The 19,550-nt window shown below is 38.4% G+C and overlaps 1 protein-coding gene across 1 annotated transcript in view; it reads left to right on the top strand.

The window, feature by feature from the left end:
* The window catches only part of RAD9B (RAD9 checkpoint clamp component B), a 29,225-nt gene extending 10,548 nt beyond the window's left edge, over window positions 1–18,677 (top strand). The window contains exons 4-10 of the mRNA XM_067700878.1: window positions 1,278–1,377; window positions 4,826–4,932; window positions 8,163–8,269; window positions 8,355–8,419; window positions 8,966–9,088; window positions 10,286–10,523; window positions 17,640–18,677. Coding sequence (XP_067556979.1) covers window positions 1,278–1,377; window positions 4,826–4,932; window positions 8,163–8,269; window positions 8,355–8,419; window positions 8,966–9,088; window positions 10,286–10,523; window positions 17,640–17,768 — 869 coding nt within the window. The 3' untranslated portion in view covers window positions 17,769–18,677. The remainder of the gene's footprint in view (window positions 1–1,277; window positions 1,378–4,825; window positions 4,933–8,162; window positions 8,270–8,354; window positions 8,420–8,965; window positions 9,089–10,285; window positions 10,524–17,639) is intronic.
* Window positions 18,678–19,550: the final 873 nt, after the last annotated feature.

The raw sequence follows: 19,550 nt of genomic DNA, 5'->3' as shown, positions 1-19,550 counted from the left end.
TGCAGGGGACACAGATTAGAGCCCTGGTCCGGGAAGATCCCACATGCCGCGGAGCAACTAAGCCCGTGAGCCACAACTACTGAGCCCGTGTGCCACAACTACTGAAGCCTGCACACCTAGAGCCCATGCTCTGCAACAAGAGAAGCCACTGCAAGGAGAAGCCCACGCACCACAATGAAGAGTAGCCCCCACTCGCCGCAACTAGAGAAAGACCGCATGCAGCAACAAAGACCCAACACAGCCAAAAAAATAATTAATTAATTAAAAAAAAAAAAAAAAAACCTAAGTGGTCAGGGACTTCCCTGGCTGTCCAGTGGTTAAGACTCCGCACTCCCAATGCAGGGGGCACAGTTTCGATCCCTGGTCATGAAGGTCACACATGCCTCACTGCGCGGTCAAAAAAAAAAAACAACAAAACAAAAGAAAAGAACAACTGATCAGCCTTGTACATAGTAAGTGCTCAGTAAATATTTATGAAAATAATAAATATTGCTGTTGTTATTAATTCAGTTAAAAAATAAGTTGAGGAATGTTTATAGCGAATCCTTTTGATTCTTATTATAACATTATTATGCTGTAGAAAGTTATAGCCCACCTGGATTTTATTACACGGGCTCCATATTCAAACTCAGATTCAGAAAAAAAAAAAGAGAGATAAAACAAACTTAGATTCAAATTCTAGCAATACTTGTTAAAATAGCATAGCCTTGAAGTCATTTAACAGAGCTAGAGCTATACTTTCCTCTTCTGAGATCAAGTACCTATCCCATAGGCATATTGTGAGGATCAGAGGTAATGTACGTACAACATATCCTGCAGTTGCCGGTACATTGGGCCGTAGCCATTATTGCTCCACACTCCTCTCCTCCTCTCAGAGGGAAAGAATTCACAGACCGGATGCTTACGTTTTACTTTTAAAGTTCCCATCCAAAAATATTAGTTTGGATGAAAAATACTGAAAAAGAATCATAGACATATGATCTGTAGTGGGCAATTACTATTTTACACACAATTTAAGAAATTACCTGTATTTCAAAAGAATGTGGGAACTCTACTGCCTAATTGGTTGGAGGGTGTGACATGTTACATGGTGTCCACTAGGGAGCGATAAACACATGCATTAAGGGATAGTGCTTCTTGTAAGCTTTGTGCACCTGTCAGATATTAAATATTACTTTAATTTTATTATTTTAATCTGGCTCTGAAACTTAAAGACTTTTAAAAATCTGTTAATTTTGCACTTAAAATTTTTAACGGGTTGCTTTATTATTTTTAAGGTATTAAAAGGATTCATAATTTGTGTTTTCAAGAAAGTCAGCCTTTGCAAGTTATTTTTGAAAAGAATATGTGTTCTAATACACTAGTGATTCAACCAAGGTAATGAGTTCTCTGTTGTTTATTTTTATTTTTCTGAATATATTATGGTCACAGAGTAAAGAATTAATAGCCTAGAGCTTTTAAATCAGTTACATTTTTTTAAGCTAACACTGGACTTGTAGAAATCACCTTAAAGGATCAAGAGGAAACCTTGAGAAAGGTAAAAGTAGATAATAATAACTGCCTAATGGTAGAAATAATAATTTAGTGGCCAAAATGTTCTAGAAGTATCCCATCAATGGCTTTCTACATCAAGTGGTATTAAGAGAAAAATATATTATCTAATAATACTTTGCATTTTTATGGTTCCTTCTATCTGAGTCTTAACACACACAGCATGAGGAAATTTTAACACTTTTTACATGAACTGATTTTATCCCTAAGTGTTTGTTTGTTTGTTTTTTCTAGAGAATGAGTGGGACATATTTGTCAGTGAAAGGTACTCAATTTTTCAGTTAAGCTGTAGCTTAAACATTAATTACTTTGTAAGCCAAAAGATATTTTATCCTTATTGTTTTTCAAATTACAAAAGAAATACATGCTCCTTGCAATACATCTAAAATTTATAGAAGAGTGCAGAGATGAAAAATGGAAGTCTTTCTCCTCTACTTGCCACATATATCCCACTTGGCAGGGGTTTAACATCTATTAACAATTTGGTGTAATCCTTCTATATCATCTTCTATTTATAGCCAGTCTTTCTATAACTTTCTTTTTCCCTATAGCTATGGATATCTTTCTTTCTCTCTTTTTCTCCTCTCTCAAATTTATATCACCTACTAGACACATACATAGTTTTTTAAAAGAAAATGTCCTACTATCCTTATTGTTTGGCAACTTTCTTTTTTAGTGTCTATGTCAGTTTAAATCAATTTTTTTTTTTTTTTTTTTTTTGCGGTGCGCGGGCCTCTCACTGCTGTGGCCCCTCCCGTTGCGGAGCACAGGCTCCGGACGCGCAGGCTCAGCGGCCATTGCTCACGGGCCCAGTCGCTCCGCGGCATGTGGGATCTTCCCGGACCAGGGCACCAACCCGTGTCCCCTGCATTGGCAGGCAGACTCTCAACCACTGCGCCACCAGGGAAGCCCTAGTTAAATCAATTTTATTCTTTTTAATGATTGCATAATTTTTACTTGTATGAGTGAACCATAATTTAGTTACACATTACCCTATTTGTGAAAAAGTTGGTTGTTTCCGACTTTTTGCCATCACAAACAATGCTGCTGGTAGTGCATAAGATAGTGTATTAGTTACCTATTTCTGTGAAGCAAATTTCCCCATAACTTAAAGCTTTAAAAAAACCCAGACATTTATTACTTCAAAATAATAAGTGTGACTTAGCTGGGTACTTTTGGCTCAAGGTTTCTCATGAGGTTGAAGTCAAGCCATCAGCCAGGGCTGTGGTCTCATCTGAAGGCTGAACTTGAAGAATTTCACTCCCAAGCTCACTGACATGGCTGTGGGAGGCCTCAGAAAGTCAGCTTCTAAGCTCACCCATGTAGTTGCTGGTAGACCTCAGTTCCTCACCATGCAGGCCTCTTTGTAGGCTGGCCGATTGTCCTCACAACATGGCACCTGGTAACCAGAGAGAGAGAGAGAGAGAGAGAGAGAGAGAGAGGGAAAGAGAGAAGGAAACTCCTATTATGGAAGACATAGTCTTTTTTTTTTAATATAAAAAAAAGTCATTTTTTGGTGTTTATTTTATTACTAGGGAGTTTGAGCATCTTTCCATATATTTATTAGCAATTTGTATTTTTCTTCCTTTTTGAATTGCACATTCATATTGTCATTTCTGGTATCAGGTTGTTTAGTATCTTGTACAACACCTCTCCCTTAACACTGGAAAAGTTTCCAGATTAATTTGGTAGGTGTTCCTGACATTTTGGCATTGAGAAACTCTGCTAATCTAATGTCTATTAGCAGGTTAACACTAACATTACAGAAATTCTAAGAATCTCATTTTTATCTGACCTCACCTCAATTTAAAAAATAGGCCAGGGCTTCCCTGGTGGCGCAATGGTTAAGAATCCGCCTGCCAGTGCAGGGGACACGGGTTTGAGCCCTGGTCCGGGAAGATCCCACATGCTGTGGAGCAGCTAAGCCCCTGTAACACAGCTACTGAGCCTGCGTTCTAGAGACCGTGAGCCACAACCACTGAGCGCACGTGCCACAACTACTGAAGCCCACGTGCCTAGAGCCCGTGCTTCGCAACAAGATAAGCCACCACAATGAGAAGCCCGCGCACCACAAGAAAGAGTAGCCCTGGCTCGCCGCAACTAGAGAAAGCCTGTGTGCAGCAATGAAGAACAAAACAAAACAAAACAAACAAAAAATAGGCCAGAACTTTTAATGCAATAATAAAAAGATAATAAGTAACCTAACTAAAAAATGGGCAAAGGATTTGAATGGACATTTTTCCAAAGAACGTATGCAAATGGCCAACAAGCACATGAAAAGGATGATCAACACCATTTGTTGTTAGGGAAATGCAAATCAAACAATTTTAAATCTGTGAATTGTGTAGAACGTGAGTTATATCTCAGTAAAGGTGTTTTTAAAAAGCGAGCCCAGGGCTTCCCTGGTGGCGCAGTGGTTGAGAGTCCGTCTGCCGATGCAGGGGAGACGGGTTTGTGCCCTGGTGCGGGAAGATCCTACATGCCGCGGAGCGGCTGGCCCGTGAACCATGGCCGCTGAGCCAGCGCGTCCGCAGCCTGTGCTCCACAACGGGAGAGGCCACAACAGTGAGAGGCCTGCGTACTGAAAAAAAAAAAAAAAAAGGGAGCCCAGGATGAAAGGACATTTGGGATGTCAGGACAACCTTGAAAGATATAGTTAATAATCTAGGACAAGTGACAAAGGGAAAGAGAATACAGGCAGCAGACTGCTTGTAAACCTCTACCCCTCGACTGCGTCTCCAGCATAGTTCACCCCAGTTCTGTGTGAACATCTCCATTTTCTACTATCTCCCTTAGGAGTATGATCCCAGGTCATTTTTGTTAAAAAATGTATTGGGGATGTGAAAGCATAGAATTAAAGATATTTTATTCTAGTGTTTGGTTTATTCTGCAGTTTTCACATGTTTTACTTAGAATATATTTTGCTATTCTCTGGCCTTCAAATGATGTTGTAATTCTTTCTTATTTTTGGCTGCAGCCGAGCGGCTTTCAGAATCTTAGTTCCCTGACCAAGGATTGATCCCAGCCCCCATCAGTGAAAGCGCCGGGTCCTAACCACTGGACCGCCAGGGGATTCCTAATGTTGTAATTTTAAGATATACTAAAAATATACCAGCTCATATAGAAGAATGAAGATAGGTCTTTTGGGTAGATTTTTCTAAATCCAGGACAATTAACCTATTTATTTCCAGGTTAAAGATGAGTCCCATTTAATATGATAATTTCTTTCTGTTTGTTCTTCAAATAATGTACTACTGTTCCTTACATTTTATAGAGTGCTTGCTGAGGCAACTGTTCTTTTTACATCGAGTCAAGAGGAAGTTACTCTTGCTGTTACTCCACTGAACGTTTGCATTAAGAGTTCTAATGAGGAATCAATGGGTAAGGATTATATCTGTCACTGTGCTTTCATAGAATATTACTTCCTGGCTTTCCTGATAACTGTACGGTTATACAGTAAATATTAGTGACATAATACTTTTTCTTGTCTAAAAGGCAGTAAAATGTAGAAAGATCATTAAAATTTTTAAGAGACCTGAGAAATTTGTCACAATCAGTAATTAAAATACTTGGCTTTGAAATTCAGATTGTTTTATAATTAGGAGAATGGGACTTCTCTGGTTGCACAGTGGTTAAGAACCACTGGGCCAATGCAGGGGACACAGGTTCGAGCCCTGGTCTGGGAAGATCCCACATCCGCAGAGCAACTAACCCATGAGCCACAACTACTGAGCCCGAGTGCCACAACTACTGAAGCCTTCATGCCTAGAGCCTGTGCTCCGCAACGAAGAGAAGCCACCGCAATGAGAAACCTGTGCACCGTGAGGAAGAGTAGCCCCTGCTCTCCGCAACTAGAGAAAGCCTGCACGCAGCAATGAAGACCCAACACAGCCAAAAATAAATAAATAAATAAATGTATTAAAAAAATAAAATTAGAATGGTTACTGAGAAAAATATTTTTTCAGTTAAAATTTTAAGGTCTATTTCTCATCCTTTGTATTTAGCATAAAGAAAAATTAAGAGGTCAGCAATCCAGTTGAGATGATCTTTGACCACATAAAAAGGAAAAGTAACTTTAAGTTAGAAATGTAAGATATTCCAGATGGCAAATATATAGGACAGAAAATATGAATATTTCTTAATGAATGAAATATTTTTTATAAATTTATTTATTTTATTTTGGGCACAGGCTCTAGGTGCGTGGGCTTCAGTAGTTGCGGCACGTGGGCTCAGTAGTTGTGGCTGGCAGGCTCTAGAGCACAGGCTCAGTAGTTGTGGTGCATGGGCTTAGTTGATCCGCAGCATGTGGGACCTTCCTGGACCAGGGCTCAAACCCATGTCCTCTGCATTGGCAGGCGGATTCTTAACCACTGCACCACCAGGGAAGCCCCAACGTGAATATTAAGTCAGCTCTTCTAAGAGTTATACAGATGGAATGGAGAAACTAAAGCATGATTAAGTCAGGAGTTTTGCTATTAAGGAAATTTACTAGGGTATTATGGACACCACTTGTCTGAGACTCTTTGACCTTGGATTTTTTTTTTTTTTTTTGGTGATAGCAGTAAAGAAAGAATACAAAGGAAGAAACATTATTTTGAAGTGAAAAACCAGTATAACCAGGGCTTAAGTTGGGTCAGACGACTTTGCAGGGTCTAGTTTGTGCCAGGTTCTGTTCTAAATGGTTTACATTTCTGAATCCATTTGATCTTTGTAACAAGTCTGTGATGTAAGTACTATTAGTATACATTTTCTATATGAAGAATATGAAGCACAGAGAAACTAAGTGACTTGCCTGCTGTCACATAGTTAATAAGTGGTGGATTATAATCTGAATATAGACTGTCAGGCTCCAGGGCTTAGTCTCATTACCACTGTGCTCTTATTGCTTCTCTCAAAGTCCCATCTAGCATTCTGTTTTGGCACTCAGGGGTGCATGATCTGGAAAATATATGCTTGGCTAGTGAAAGGGTCTGTTTTATATTCATAATGCCATCTCTGAATAAATGGCCATTTATTCAGACACTGTCCCTTGTAAGAAGCTTTCTAATGAGTAGTTGTAGTTATGGTTGACTGGGGACCCAATTGTTTAACTTTATTATTGAACTTACTCTACGCCAGCACACTGGGAGTGACATGAGCCTTCTTTTTTTAAATTAATTTTTTTAATATTCTGTTTCATATTCTTTTCCATTATGGTTTATTACAGGATACTGAACATAGTTCCCTGTGCTATACAGTAGGACCTTCTTGTTTATCCATTCTCTATATAATAGTTTCCATCTTCTAGTCCCAATCTCCCAATCCAGTGACACCCCCCCACCCCGCCGCCCCCAGCAAACACAAGTCATGACATGAGCCTTCTTGATTGAGATGAAGGTATTTGTAAGGTATTGTTTGGTCCTTTTAAAATATATATACCATTTCTCCTTTGTTCTTACACTTACATAATTCATGTTCATTGAAGAAAATTAAAAACACATAAAAAGCACTAATAAAGTCACCTGAAATCCCACTGTCTAGAGACAAGTACTCAATAGTTTGGTTCATCTTTTTCTATATACCTTAGATCTGACAACAGGAGATTGGTCTAGTGAAATACTATGAAGCTATTAAAAGTAGTCTTGGGAGTTCCCTGGTGGCCTAATGGTTAGGGTCCGGTGCTTTCGCTGCTGTGGCCTGGGTCCAAGCCCTGGTTGGGAAACTGAGATCCTGCAAGCCATGTGGCGTGGCCAAAAAAAAAAAAAAAGAAGTCTTGTGTGTGTATCTATATACATTTCTTTCTCTCTGGGTGTGTATGTCAAAGATGTTTATTGAAGTTAATTTTGTAGTGGAAAACACAAAACACCAACACACATAAATAATTAGGAAAATGTACTTATTGACATGGAAAAATAGTCAGGATACATTATTGAATAGATTATAAAATGGTATGCATAGTATCATCATATTTTCATTTTAAAAAATGCACATAAAAGTTTAATAAAATATTAGAGAACAAAATTCAACACCTCGGGGGAAAAAAAATTCAACACCTCTGTTATTGTCTGTCTTTTGGACGATAGCCATCCTAGTGGGTGTGAAGTGTTGTCTTATTGTGGTTTTGATTTTCATTTCTCTAGCAACTAATGATGTTGAGTATCTTTTTTTGTGTTCTTATTGCTTATTTGTATATCTTCTTTGGAGAAATGTCTGTTCACATCCCTTATTTTTCACTTGAGTTATTTGTCTTTTTATTTTTCTCCCTTTTTCATATATATGATTTCAAATATTTTCTCCCATTCTAAGTTGATTTTTACTTTTTTTTTTTGGCTGCCCTGTGTGGCTTGTGGGATTGAAGAAGTGGAGGCTGCCAGTCTCTTAAGGCCTGGGCCCAGACCAGAAACTAGCACCAGGTCACTCCACCATATCCTATTGGTGAGAGCAGACGAAGAGCCCACTCACCCCAGATTCAAGGGGAGGGGACATAGACACAGACCCCACCTCTCAATGAAGGAATGTCAGAGAATTTGTGGCTATTTTTAACTTATCACTTATGCTTTATTTTCTTATCAAAATTTAACAAATACCACTGGAACTAATTTTATTCTTTACTTTCCTATAACATTGAGCAGATTTGACCAATTCTGTATACAGTGAGATGTTTGTTGGGCCAGATGAGTTTGACTTCTATCAAATTGGAGTCAACACTGAAATAACATTTTGCTTCAAAGAACTGAAGGTAAACCAAAATTTGTGTCCAATTAGAATTATCAATGGCAATTTTTAATAAAGATTTCACATTTTTCCCCTTTTTTTCCTTTCAGGGAATGCTGACATTTTCAGAAGCTACACATGCTCCTATAGCCATTCATTTTGATTTTCCTGGGAAGTAGGTCCTTGGGAAATTTCTGAGTTTGTTTCTTTTTCTTTTGTCATACATTAATAATAAAACCCTTTGGTTCACTTTGAAATTAATTCACACCTCAGGAATTCCTTAACTTTACTAGCAACACTTATCAAACTAAAATTTTGAAAGATGTCATAACCTAGAGTTCTTTTTATTGGTAACTTGATTTAGAAAGATATATTATTCTGAAGAGTAAAAACATTTATAAACTTGACATACTGAATAAATTGCCAAATTAGAAAATTATACATGGCTTAAACAAGTTAAATCTCTATGAAACTATGGTACTTTATATGATATTTCAGAACTAAAATTTCAGAGAGATTGGGCTAGGATGAATGTGTTTTATGAAATTGGATGTGATGATTTCTAAGGATACTTTTAGTTCTTAGGACTGTCTCAATTTGTGAAAAGACAAGACTTTTACTGTTTCTTTTTACTCCAAAATTATCATTTTTTAATGTTTTCCCAATGTCCATCAGAAAATGAGTGAGAGTGTGATGTTTGCTCTTACTTTGCCTTTTTTAGACCCATGGCTTTAAGTATTGACGATATGTTATTGGAAGCCAACTTTATTTTGGCTACATTAGCTGATGAGCCAAGTAGCGCATCTTCTCCACAATCACTGTGTCTTTCACAAAAACGAAAAAGGTAAGGCCATGTTTTAATGTCTTTATTGGTTGGGATAAAGCCATTGCAGTCTTATTCTGAAATAATTCAATGGCATTCATTTAGGAAACAATTGAGGATGAAAACATTAGAAGATCAGAAATTTTAATTGAATCAGGAAAGCTCCAGGAAGACCTAACTGTAACAGAGAAATATCACCCATCTTTCACTAGATATTTGCTTTTTCTCTTATGATCACAATTTAACAGGACTGCCTGGTTTATCTTTGTCGTTACCTAAAACTCATTTCCATTTTCAGTAGTTGTTTTTTAGGAGTGATATAGTGTTAAGGTTCACAGGGAAGTTTGTATTCACTACCCAGAACTCTCTTTCTTAGAGAGAGAAACAGCCATTGCTTTTCTTTCTTTTTTTCCCCTTTTGTCTCTCTCTCTCTTTTTTTTTTTTTTTTAATTTCGGCTGCGCTGCGCGGCTTGAGGGATCTCAGTTCCCCGACCAGGGATTGAACCTGGGCCACGGCAGTGAAAGCACCGGATCCTAACTGCTGGACCACCAGGGAGTTCCCCCTTTTGTCTCTTAATAACTTTTTTTTGGTGGAAGGTGCTTCATTGTAAAAGTAACATAAACTTACTATGGGAAATTTGGAAAATGCAGGAAAGTACAAAGAATAAATTAAAAAACACCGACAATTTTACCATCTAGTGATAGCCACTGTTAATATTTGGCACACTGTGTTTTCTTTCAGACTTTTAATTTTGCATACAGTTGCATTTTAAAACAAGATTGGAAAAAAAAAAAAACAAGATTGGGTCATATAGCATATGTAGTTTTGTATTCTGTTTTTTCCCACAAAATATTATATTGTGAACATTTTCCAGTATTGTTGATAATAACTTGGAAACATGATTTTTAATGACTCTATACAATTTTATCATACAGATATACTGTAATTTATTTGACTTTTTTTCTAACTTCGCCCTATTACCGTGTCACAAGATTGTCTCATATACATTGGGTTGTTTTACTGAAAAATCTGAATCTGTCAAGAGAATTTCTAAATAATCATGTATGTAAATCTTAACTTTCAACAATTAGTTCAATGTTATTTCAGTATATTCCCTAAACCAGTGTTATTGTCATCCCACATTGATCCATTAGTTATATAAAAATATATTCTTCAAAGTAAACAGTTCATTCATTTAATCTCTATTAATACCTCAGGTCAGAGCTGATACATTCAAATTCAGAGGCTGGTAAAAATGTAACCAGCAAGGACGCAGAGTATATCTCGAGAAAAGCAGTACCCAAAAGGCTTTATTCTGAGACTCGCACGAAAGTCTCTTCATTGGAAAACCGTGGCAGCCCATTAACGGAAAGAGCGAACAGAGACATTAGTGAAGTACCAGAAAGCAGTGTCAGTGACACGGAGGAAGTGCCAGGATCTTCACATCTCAGGAAGGTAAAAGAAAAACACTGAGACACAACTGCATCTCAGTCAAGAACTCTCGTCATCCGTCTCCCTTTGCAATCTCCCTGCCTCAGCCCACCCCCAATATCCGGGAAATTAATTTTATTATTTTTTGCTAGGGGAGAGGTGAAACCAGTCTGACATGGAGAAAAGGCTGATTTACAGAATGTCAATACAAAATAGTTAAATTGCTCATTGAGTAATTCTAACAAAGTATATTCAAATAGAAATTTGAGTCACTTGTTTTAAAGAATAAATTATGATTTCTTATAGCATACTTATCTTTGAATACAAATAATATGCTAAAGTCATATACTTTGCTTTCTAAAATACATGTCCTTCTAATTTTATTTTTCAAGTTTGGTTGGGAAATCCTTTATTCATGGTAGTACAAATGTAAACTTCATCACAACAAACATCACAAATTCCTTCATAGTGGTGTCCCAGTTAAGAACATTATTATGTAACCAACATTTTACTAGATGGATGATAAACTTCACAAAATGCTATAGTGTTAAACCTTAAGAAATCCACTGAAGATAAACAATTTATTAGAAGTATCAAATAATGATAGTCCCTGTTTTACATGTTTATATTGATGTTTTATTCAAGCTTGTTTTGCTGTTGTTATTATTATTGGTTTGGAAATATGAGTTTCTTAGAGTTAGAAATAACTCTAAGGAGAAATAATGTTACTAAAAGTCACTACTTACACTGTATGAAGACTTTTAGGGTAGTAAAATTGGATAGTAAACTCCACTTATTATTCAGTTTGATGCCACAGTGTTTATTGAATACCTGTTATATGCCTGGCACTTATGGCAATTTTCTCTTCTCGTGAATTACTAGCTTGGCCATAAAGTGAAAACTGAAATCTGTCTTTTCATTATACAGAAACATTTTCCTCGTCCTGTTTTTTGGTCACACATATTGTGCTTACTTTTTCGCAGGCAGCAACAGGAATACATTTTCCTGCTGCTTCACTTCCCTGAAATTCACTAAGATTGCCAATTTCCTCACTAGGGAAAGTGACATTTAGAGCTGTAAGCTCCATGAGTACCATTACAGCACTCTTTTCTTCAAATTTCCTATCATGTCACTTAAATTCTAAAAAGAAAGTTCTATTTTTAAAGGGAATTATTTGCCTTAACTCCTGCAAAAATGAAATTACGTTATGGGTAAATAATTTAGACCATTATCATCTTCTATATGAACTACGGTGGGCCTTCTGATTGACCTCCATGCCTCCATTCTCCTCCACTCTGGTTTCCTCCACAGTGTACCAGAAGATTCTTTTGAGACCTTATATTTACAATGAGGTATAGGACTCCAGAGCACTGGCTCTAGAGTTTCTGGGTTGGAATCTCTGTCTTGCCACTTATTAGCTGTGTAACTTGGATAAGTTACTTATCTTTGCTTCAGTTTTCTTTCTGTTAGTAAAATGGGAATAATAATAATGCTACCCAATTGAATTGTTGTGAAAATTAATTGGGCTAATACATGGAGCTGGCACATGGTCAGTGCTCATTAAATGTTAGTTATTGTTATACATCACTCTCCTGCTTTTATTGTCACTTGGATCATTCTGCTTTGCCCATAGGATTTCACCTAAACCCCTTGGAATGGCATTCAGGGACTTTCCCTAGGGTATTTAATAAAATCTTCTCATTTCCTCCCCTGAGGTCCAGTTCCAGCCCTTCAGAGTATGTTTTAATGTCTGGTAGAGTTAGTATCCCTTTGTAGATTTAGTCAGTTTTTCCTGGCTATTCCTGAATGTGTATTTTTTACTTGAACTTTAATATCAGCTTATCTAGCTCCAGAAAAAGTCTGTTGGTATTTTTTTAATTGGGATTTCCTTAAATTTCTGTTAACTTGGGGATGTTAAGAGACACCTTTATGATGCTGAGTCATTCTATCCAAACACAGGCAATGTATTTCCACTTGTTAGGTCTACTTTTGTGTCTCTCAGGAGTGTCTTAAAATGTTTTTCATATACATTTACACATTTAAGTTTATTCCTAAGTAATTTAACCTTTTATATTGCTATTGTAAATAGTTTTCTCTACCATTATGTTTTCTGACTGCCAATTGTTTGCGTATATGAAGGCTACTGTTTTTTTTTGTGATAATTTTATATCCTACTACCCTGCTGAATTATTTTATTGTTTCCATTAGTTTTATCATTGATTCTCTCAGGGTTTCCAGACATGCTATATGTCATTTTTATATAGAGATAGTTTCATTTCTTCTTTAATCTCTCCAACTGACTCCTTTGTTCAGTTGTATTAGCACATAATCTCTAGTACAACATTAACAGTGGAGACAGTGGGCATGCTTGCTTAGTTCCTGATCTTAGTGGAAACATTCAGCAAATGCTTTTGTGTCCTACTTTTGTTCATACTATTGCTCCTACAGTCTGGGGTGATAGTATTCCTTTTTTCACCGTTCAAACCCCTACCCACCCTTCAAAGCCCAGCTCAAGTGATATGTCTCTTTTTGAAGTCTTCTCATTCTAATCAAATCATTTTGTTTGTTTTATTCATTTTTAATGTCATGTAATAATTTAATAAATATGCTTGTTACTCCACTAGGTAGATTGTGAGCTCATCAAGGGCAGGCCTGAGTCTTACTCATCTCTGTATTCCTAGTGCATAGCCAGTGGTTGGCAAACCTTCAGCCCCGGTTTGGGATAGCCTAAGAAAGTTTCTAAAATCCCTCAAGTAGTATCACAAAATTCCAAAATGAAATCAATTTTAATTCACCTTATTTAAAAAGATAAATAATATGGTAGTATTCTACTTTGGGAAAGGGGATTTTCAAAATTAAACTGTTGTAGAGGAGTATTACTATATTCTAATATTCAAATGACCAATATATTTTTCCATTGTTGATTTTCAATAAGTTATACACAGCTCTCAGGGGCACCAAAATGGGGGAAATATCTATATTATTATATTTTTAATTGAAGTATTATTGACCTACAACACTATGTTAGTTCTAGGTACAGAACATAATGATTTGATATTTCTATACATTACAAAATGATCACAATAAGTCAACAGCAAATTTAGGGCAGTTTTCAAAGACCAAAGTCACCATACAAAGTTATTATAATATTGTTGACTGTATTCCCCATGCTGTACATTTCATCCCCATCACTCATTTATTTTGTAACTGGAAGCTTGTACCTCTTAATCTCCCTCACCTATTTCACTCATCCCCCCACACCCCTCCCCTCTGGCAACCACCTGTTTGTTTTTTGTATCTATGAGTCTGTTTCTGTTTTGTTACGTTTGTTCATTTGTTTTGCTTTTTAGATTCCGTATATAAGTGAAATCACACTGTATTTGTCTTTCTCTGACTTATTTCACTGAACATAATACCTTCTAGGTCCATTGACGTTGTTGCAAATGGCAAGATTTTATTCTTTTTTGTGGCTGAGTGATATTCCACTGTGTACACACACCACATCTTCTTTATCCATTCTTCTATCGGTGGACACTTAGGTTGCTTCTGTATCTTGGCTATTATAAATAAGGCTGCAATGAACATAGGGGTGCAGATATCTTTTTGAATTAGCATTTTTGTTTTTTTTCTGAAAAATAGCCAGGAGAGGAATTGCTGGATTGTATGGTAGTTCTATTTTTAAGAGAATATGAATATTATTTTAAAATTTTTATAATAATTTATCTTCTTACCCAATTCGTATAGGATTTGGACTAATTCCAAGTTGTATGGCCATTCATAAACTTTCTCCATTAGAAGACTGTTATATACCAGGGAAAGGCTTGATCATCCAGCCATGAAAGATTTAAAGGCCAAAGAGTAGGTAGGGAAAAGAGGGGGTAGCAAATGACATTTACCTTAAGTCAGTGGCAAATTCAGGCCAGCTCTCAAAGTCCAAAGTAAACTAGTAGGTTTTTAGTTTAATATAGCACAGTAAGGATTATGAAGAGCTATTTGCACATGATATTATACATTGAAGAGACACAGATGCTATCATTAGGTCAATTCCAGCCTTTGGATCTTGACCTTGGTTAACACTAGACTCTTCAGAAGCAACTGAGACTATGCCTCCAATTAAAATCAAAGCCAGTGTATTAGTTTCCTATTGCTGCTATAAAAAATTACCACAAATTCAGTGGCTTAAGACAACACAAATTATCTTACAGTTCAGAAGTCCAAAATGGGTCTCACTGAGCTAAAATCAAGGTGTTGGCAAGGCTGCGTTCCTTTGCGGAGACTCTAGGGAAGAATCTGCTTTCTTGCCTTTCCTATCTTCTTGAGATCACCTGCATTCTTTGACTGTGGTTTCCTTCCAGCTTTAAAACCAGCAACGGCCAGTCAAGTCCTTTTCACATTGCTTCACTCTGATGCTGACTCTTCTCTGTTTTTCACATTTTTTTTTTTTTTTTCGGTATGTGGGCCTCTCACTGTTGTGGCCTCTCCCATTGCGGAGCACAGGCTCCGGATGCGCAGGCTCAATGGCCATGGCTCACAGGCCCAGCCGCTCTGCGGCATGTGGGATCTTCCCGGACCGGGGCACGAACCCGTGTCCCCTGCATCGGCAGGCAGACTCTCAACCACTGTGCCAACCAGGGAAGCCCTGCTTTTCACATTTAAGCATCCTTGTGAGTCCACTGGGCCCACCTGGATAGTCCAGGTCACTGATTAGCAACTTTATTCCATTTGCTACCTTAATTCCCTTTTGCCATGTGATATAACATATTCACAGGCTCCTGGGATTAAGATGTGGACATCTTTGGGGGTGCGGGCAGGCCATCATTCTGCCTACCACATGCTGTATCACAGCTAATTTGGGGTGTTTCATCTGGAGCAAGGGTTCAACAGCTGCTGTCAGAACTGCCCCATGCAGAGGGCATCTTCACCTTCTGATGTGTGAGGATGAGCCAAGAACAGGGATCATTCACTTATTCATTCTTGTTACCTACCATGCAACTCCCACAGGTATTTGTTGAAGGCCGTGTGTTGTAGATGTGGGGTATACAATGGTATGCAAAATAAACAAGAAACATTCCTAAACTTGATTATAGACTAGGAGGGAGACAGACATTAAACAAATAGTCACATGACTAAATATTTGATAATTTTTAAAAACCTGTGGTAAGTTCAATCAAGGAAAAGTTTAAGGTGCTTTGAGAGGATTTAAGGTATGAACTGACCTAATCTAGGAGGTCAGAACGTCTTCTTTGAAATTGGTGTTTGAGCTGAACTGGAAAGGATAAGGTAGTAGGGGGGAGTTAAGTGGATGTGTGGCATGTGCACAAGCCCCTGTGATGGAGGGAGTGTGCTGGTTTTAAGGAACTGGAGGATGACCAGTGTGGTTAGCAGGCAGATAGCCAGGGTGAAACAATGGCACAGGGTGAATGAAACTAGAGTAATTGCTGAGTGCCGATTCATGCCAGATGTAAACAGCCATGTAAACGGCCATATAAAGTACTGTGGCATTTAAAGTATTTGAAGGATTTTAACAGGGAGGGCTGCCAGAGTTGAATTTTGGAAAGATAACTTTAGTTGCAGCTACTATGTGCAGAATGGGATGCAGTGAGGCAAGAATGGAAGTTCAGTTGTGGCATCTGAGAGATGGTGATTCAGTAGCAATGGAGAGAAGTGGCCAAAGTAGACAGCTAATTGAGGAGGTAGAAGTAGCAGGACTCTGTGATGGATTGGTTATGGGGCTTAAGGGAAAAGGAGGTATCAAGGTCTGGAGCAACAGGTTCAATGCTCACTAAGATCATGAATTCTATTTTGGACATGTTAAGTGGCAGAAATCAAATAGGTAGTAGGATATACGAAGTTCAAATTCTGTGAGACTCCCTGGCATATACATATGTAGTAATTTCTGCCAGCAGTGTGAAAGAAAGTTCCTAGGGAGAGGGTGCAGGGGAGAATACTGCCATCATTTAAAGCAATGGTTCTTAACCAGGGCCAGGGGACGTTGGGCAATGTCTGGAGACAATTCTGGATGTCACAATTCAGGAAGGAGGGTGCTACTGGCATCTAGTGGGCAGAGGCAAGGGATGCTGCTCAACACCCTCCCATGAGCAGGACAGCCCTCACAACAAAGAAGCACCAGGCCTCAAATGTCAGTAGTGTTAAGGCTGAGAAACCCTGATTCAAAGGCTGGGTAGAAGAGGGCAAGCCAGCTGAAAAGTCTAAGAGCAACCAGGAGAATGCAGCATGAGGAAGGTTTGAGAAGAAAGTGTCAGAGTGACTATCAAGTGGGATGGAGACTGAAAAATGGTCATTGGCTTAAGGATCTGGCAATTTTTGGTGACCATCTTGAGAAGTGCTTCTGTGTGAGGGTCAGGAGCTTTTTTAGATAGGACGGAAGAATAGGAGAATGAGAAAATGGAGAAAGCAAGTGTAGACAACTCTACAGCAGAGGTAAGGATGGAGGGAGGAAGGGAATGAGGCTATTTATATATTTTAATGAGAGACATTTGATTATTTTAAAATGCTGACATTCTTATCCAGTAGAGGAGAGGCATGGGAGGGGCTGGGAGTCAGAGACAGGGAGAGAAGGACTGGCTCTAGTCAGGAGTAGCTGCTTCTGTCGCAGCAGGAGGGAAAGGGGAGAAGATGGATGGAGTCGAGCAGGATGGCCTACAGTGTCTCCCTTTATCTCTGTCTCCCACAGCCTTAGTGTTAGTTTCTTTCTTTCTTTTTAAAATTAATTAATTAACTAATTTGGCTGTGCCGGGTCTTAGTTGCGGGATGCGAGATCTTTAGTTGCATTTGCTGCATGTGGGACCCAGTTCCCCGACCAGGGATTGAACCTGGGCCTCCTACACTGGGAGCGTGGAGTCCTAGCCACTGGACCACCAGGGAAGTCCCTGGTGTTAGTTTCAATGGCTCGGGCAGGGTAGTCAGAAGCAGACCACTGATTCCACACTGTGTGCATTTGGAGTCCAGGGAAGGGTTTTATTTTAGGATGTTTTGGGCCACTCAAGAAGGTTTTGGGTATTTCATGAACCATCACTATTAAAGTTAGGGAGACCACCTTGGCTGAGCTTCTGAAAAGGGGTATTTGATGAGCGCTAACTTGCTTTGAATAAACAGTACAGTTACTTTTTTCCCCTCCAGTTTTCTCGCATGTTCTTTGGAGCAGTTTCTTCTGACCAACAAGAACACTTCAACCACCCTTTCCACAGTCTGGCAACAGCAAGTGACAGTGAAGAGGACATGAATAATGGCAGTTTTTCCACATTCTAACAATGATGGCTGAGCTGGCCCCCTACCCATTTACTGGCTCACTTGCACCTCAAACACATTTTCACACTTAAGCCTATGAAGATATTGTCTTGGACTTCCTTGAAATGGATAATGGGCTGCAAGTTTTCTAAACATCTTCTTATACAACAACCATATCTAGAAATAGCTGCTTGTCAAGTAAATGTAATTTGCTTTAAATCCATTATGCTTCTTGGGAGGGAGAAGAGTTTTCTGTGCAGGGAAAAAGCTCATTAGAATTCTTCAATTCAGGGACTTCCCTGGTGGTGCAGTGGTTGAGAGTCCGCCTGTCAATGCAGGGGACATGGGTTCAAGCCCTGGTCTGGGAAGATCCCACATGCTGTGGAGCAACTAAGCCCGTGTGCTGCAACTACTGAGCCTGCACTCTAGAGCCCATGAGTCACAACTACTGAAGCCTGCGTGCCATGCTCCGCAACAAGAGAAGCCACCGCAATGAGAAGCCCGTGCACCACAACGAAGAGTAGCCCCTGCTCACCGCAACTAGAGAAAGCATGCGTGGAGCAATGAAAACCCAACACAGCCAAATAAATAAAATTTAAAAAAATAAAAAAGACTTCTTCAATTCAGCGCACATTCACACTAGAGCTTTTAGCATTTTCTTTACCAGTTTTATAAAGGTATTTAAACTTTCTTTAGCAGCCATTTTGAGTGCATCAATATGGCTTGTAGAGTTCAGGTATCTTCTGTGTTTGATTGCAAACATTTGAGTTTTGGTGCTTTCAGACATAGTAAAAAGTTATGCATGTAATACCATAACATTTTTGGTCTATTGCTTGCTATATTTTGTTAAGATTTTAAGTAAAAATATATGACTTTAAAATTTTGCAGTGTGATGCAGAAAAGAAGTGATGCCAAAAAATTATTCCTGTATTATCTGATATAGAACAGCAGCCTCCACTGCCAAGAAAGCCTGGGTTTGGAGGGGAATGAGATGGAAGATGAATATCTCTGTTCTTTGCCTCTTTAAGAATTAGCTTCTTACCTGCACAGAATAAAAAATCTGGCACAGAAATATTGTTATATAACATCTTATGATGTGTGCCTCTCCCTCTCCCAAACCTGTTTAGAGTCAATTATAACCTGACAAACTAGACTTTTGTAACACCTTAATTGTTAAGCCTGTGAAACCATCAAATCACGAGGAAATGTTAACTGGCAAGCAATTGTGCTTTAGATTTTGTGAGGAATTAATAAGACAAAGGTGGCTGAGTGGATTAGTAAACTTTAGAACTGTGAACAGAGTTCAAACTAAAACCAGAATGAGTTTGGCTCTTGTAGCTTGGTAATGAGCCACAGCTACCCACAATAACCTAATAAAAACTCAAGTTCATCCCAAAATGTTCCTCAGTGAATGAAACTGGGCTTTCATCAAGCTTTTTTTGGAAACTGGCAATGCCCACATAATTTCACATTGTAGGCTAAAGATTTATGTATCTTTTGCTTACACTGATGACTAACACTGAATTTCACATATTCCTAATAAATGCAGATGACTACACGGAGAACATTTATACCCGAGAGTAACTGTAGGTCTCCTTGCTGAGGATGAAGTTTCTGGTTCGCTCATTGAAATGGGCCAGGGCAGTTTCAGCTGTGAAGGCATCATCATCATCAGTAATCACCTAGATGCAGCACTGGTCTGTAAAAGACAGTTACACTGTCAAATTGTATATAGTTTGGATTTTAGAATTTGGATACAGAATGCTAAATTTAAATGACACCAGATTTTTGTTTGACTTCACA

This window comes from Pseudorca crassidens, chromosome 12 (genome assembly GCF_039906515.1).
Source record: "Pseudorca crassidens isolate mPseCra1 chromosome 12, mPseCra1.hap1, whole genome shotgun sequence".
NCBI classification, from domain to species: Eukaryota; Metazoa; Chordata; class Mammalia; order Artiodactyla; family Delphinidae; genus Pseudorca; species Pseudorca crassidens.
Note: the sequence above shows the minus strand (reverse complement) of the source record. Positions and strands in the feature narration are given on the sequence as shown.